General features: G+C 35.4%; 1 protein-coding gene across 1 annotated transcript in view; it reads left to right on the top strand.

Moving 5' to 3' along the window:
• The first annotated feature begins 274 nt into the window (after positions 1–274).
• Positions 275–3,228, top strand: part of arrb2b (arrestin, beta 2b) — a 22,372-nt gene continuing 19,418 nt past the window's right edge. Inside the window, exon 1 of the mRNA XM_050066381.1 lies at positions 275–419. Within this exon, the coding sequence (XP_049922338.1) occupies positions 397–419 (23 nt within the window). The 5' untranslated portion in view covers positions 275–396. The remainder of the gene's footprint in view (positions 420–3,228) is intronic.

Below are 3,228 nucleotides of genomic sequence, written 5' to 3'. Positions count from 1 at the left end.
CTCTAATCTGGATTCATGATAGTTGTATGTCTATAATTATCTATGTCAGTGTCATCACTTTTTTTTATATAATATACATGAAACATTTGATAAAATGAGTCCCCCATACAGCCACTGTTTAAACCCTCACTGTCCCACTTTACCAATACTCACCCTGCGCATACCAGCAGCCTAGTTGTAGAGTGTATGCATTTTGATTTGCAGGTGTATAAAGTTTTGGGATGGTTGTGCTGTCCATCGTGTTATGTGGGAGTGGTTTTTGTCCATAAACTGCGGAAATAGGCTGAGTTATTCCAGAAAAAAAAGGAGAAAAAAAAGCTGGCAGCAGACAGCCTGGACCGGGACAGACAACACAGCAGCATATATTAGACATACTGTCCACACAGCACTGAGGAGATGGGGGACAAAACGGGGACCAGGTAAGACAATCATCCGGTTGGCTCGAATGCGTCAAAGGCTGGAAGTACAAGACTAGTCTCCTGAGAAAAAAGGGAACTATCCAAACTCCCTTTAAAAAACGAACAATTGAAACCTCTAATGTGTTTATCGCTGTTCGTAGCCTATCTGCAAATGACACCACGACCACAGACTTAATTCACATACCTGTAACTCTCCTCGGTGGATTTTCGGTCTGACAGTTGACTTATTCATTTATTTATTTTTTTACAATATCTGGATAAATATCGATTGATGGTAATTCCGATTTGAAGAGAGGATGCCAAAAAATGCTTAAAGGTTTAAAGTCTTGTCCTATCCTGCTGTTAGGTTTGACTATAAACAAGGCAGCAAGAAACTGCTATAAAATGTATACATTTTGGAAAGTCTGGCGTAACTTCCTCATATGAGAAAACGAGGCGTATTGTGGTGTTGAGCACCAGCCGTAAGAATGTAGCTACAGTTTATGCATCTCAAATAATCGTTTTTACTTTGTCGTAGATGATTCTTCGAGGCATAACGTTACACATTTATAGTAGCCTAATAGGCTGAATAAAACTTTGTCAAACACGGCAGGTGTTTGACAGCACTCACTGCTGTTTTCAAGACATTCCCGAAATATTTTCATTTGCTATGGGAGGAAAAAGAGCCCGATGTACAGTAAATTTTATTCAGTGTCAAAAAGTTTTAACACAACACTGTTGTAACATGCAGTATTATCTTACGGAGGGTCAACAGTGTAGCTGGGGTTTCTTCCTCTATAGTGCCACTAGGAGGCGCCAAAGACAAATACTCAAATCACAGGGGCTTTAAAGAATAATTTAACAATTTTTCAAGTCTGTCTGAAAACAACAGTGAAGTGCTTTGTGCAGTGAGATATAATTTACTTGCTGTGAGCATTCCTCCTCTTCATACCTGCGATTGAAAGATCCCTGTCTAAGAAAGATTTTTGACCAAGATTTTTTTGGCCCTGATCCCGAGTCTACTCAGGATCCCCTGATTCTGAGTACTGTTATAGCTCTGATCCAGTACTCATATTTACTTTAATTAATTAATTCATTCATTGGCTGACATATGAGATGGACAGCCATTCATGCTCACGTTCACACCTCCACACAGAAGGGCTACCTCCCCGGGTTTGAACCACTAACCTTCTAGCTGTGAGGCGACAATGCTGACTGACTGCTGATAATCATTTTGCATTTTAAGTTTAAAAAATAATAATAATAATAATAATAAGCTACACAGTTTCAAACCAGCACTGGATGCATTCCACAATTTACATCTGTATTTTACATTTGTTCTGTTCATGTTTCATAAATAAACAACCCTCTTAAATTATAATTTCCTTTATTTAATCTAAATAAAATTTTAATACAGACAGAAAGTATTCCCAGTGTTTTTAAATGCACAGTGTCTGGAAATTTTAAGGTGTAGGATGCTATAAACAATTAATTTGTAGATTCCTGATAACCTGCTTTATGTATTATTCTGAGGGCTCTTTTCTGAAGTTTAATTATAGGATCTATATTTGTTTTGTATGCATTTCCCCAAATTCCAGCAGAGTAGGACATGCATGACATCACAAGTCAACAATACAATATATACAAACATTTGTTATTTAACAACTCCCTTGTTTTATAAAGAACAGCAAAAGATTTAGATTTTATTATTATGTTCTATGTGTGGCCTTCAAAATAGTTTATGTTCTAAAAAGTCACTCCTAAAAAATTTGTTTCAAATACTCTTTCAATTTCAACACCATTTAAGTTCAGTTTTATTTCACAATAAGCCCTAATGCCACAGAGCACCATAAAATGTATTTTTATTATATTTTAATTTTTAAAAAGTTTTATTTTCCTTTAGTGATAACTTGTTAACAGCAAACCATTTTTCCCAACATGATCAATTACTTTTCTACTGTTTTTAATAACACTTTCATGTCATCATCTAAACAAAATAAATTTGTATCATCAGCAAATGTTACAAATTTCAACATATTAGATACCTTACAATATAGTTTAAATAAAGTATAAATAACTTAGGCCCCAATACTGAACCTTGTGGAGCACCACAGGTTACTCCCAGAAGATGTGATTCAGTATTATTGATTTTTACAAAATGATACCTGTTATTGAATAACTTTTTAACCAAAGTTGTGCGACACGTCTTATACCATAGCGTTAACATTTCTGAAGAAGGAGGGAATGATCGATTGTGTTACATAAATCAATGAATACACCTACAGTACAGCGTGCTGTTTTTTATCTGCTGCTGTTGCTATATTTTCTACAGTCCATCACTGCTAAAGATGTAGATCAATTACTCCTAAACCCATATTGATAGTCACTCAGTAACTCATATTTCTCAAGAAAATCATCCAGTCTGTGTACAAATAGTTTTTTTAAGTATTTTAGAAAATTGAGGTAGCAGTGACACATGTCTATAATTTGATACCATATGCTTGTCACTATTTTTTATAGATTGGAACCACTTTTTCAATTTTCATTTTATCAGGAAAAATACCTGCGAGAAAGGATTTATTACATACAAGTACATGTTTTGATGACAGTCAATTACTGCTTAATTCAATTCAATTCAATTCAATTTTATTTATAAAGCCCAATATCACAAATCACAATTTGCCTCACAGGGCTTTACAGCATACGACATCCCTCTGTCCTTATGACCCTCGCAGCGGATAAGGAAAAACTCCCCAAAAAAAACCCTTTAACGGGGAAAAAAAACGGTAGAAACCTCAGGAAGAGCAACTGAGGAGGGATCCCTCTTCCA

Source organism: Epinephelus moara, chromosome 17, assembly GCF_006386435.1.
Source record: "Epinephelus moara isolate mb chromosome 17, YSFRI_EMoa_1.0, whole genome shotgun sequence".
Taxonomy (NCBI): domain Eukaryota; kingdom Metazoa; phylum Chordata; class Actinopteri; order Perciformes; family Serranidae; genus Epinephelus; species Epinephelus moara.
The sequence above is the reverse complement of the archived record's forward strand: the minus strand, read 5'-3'. Positions and strand labels throughout refer to the sequence as shown.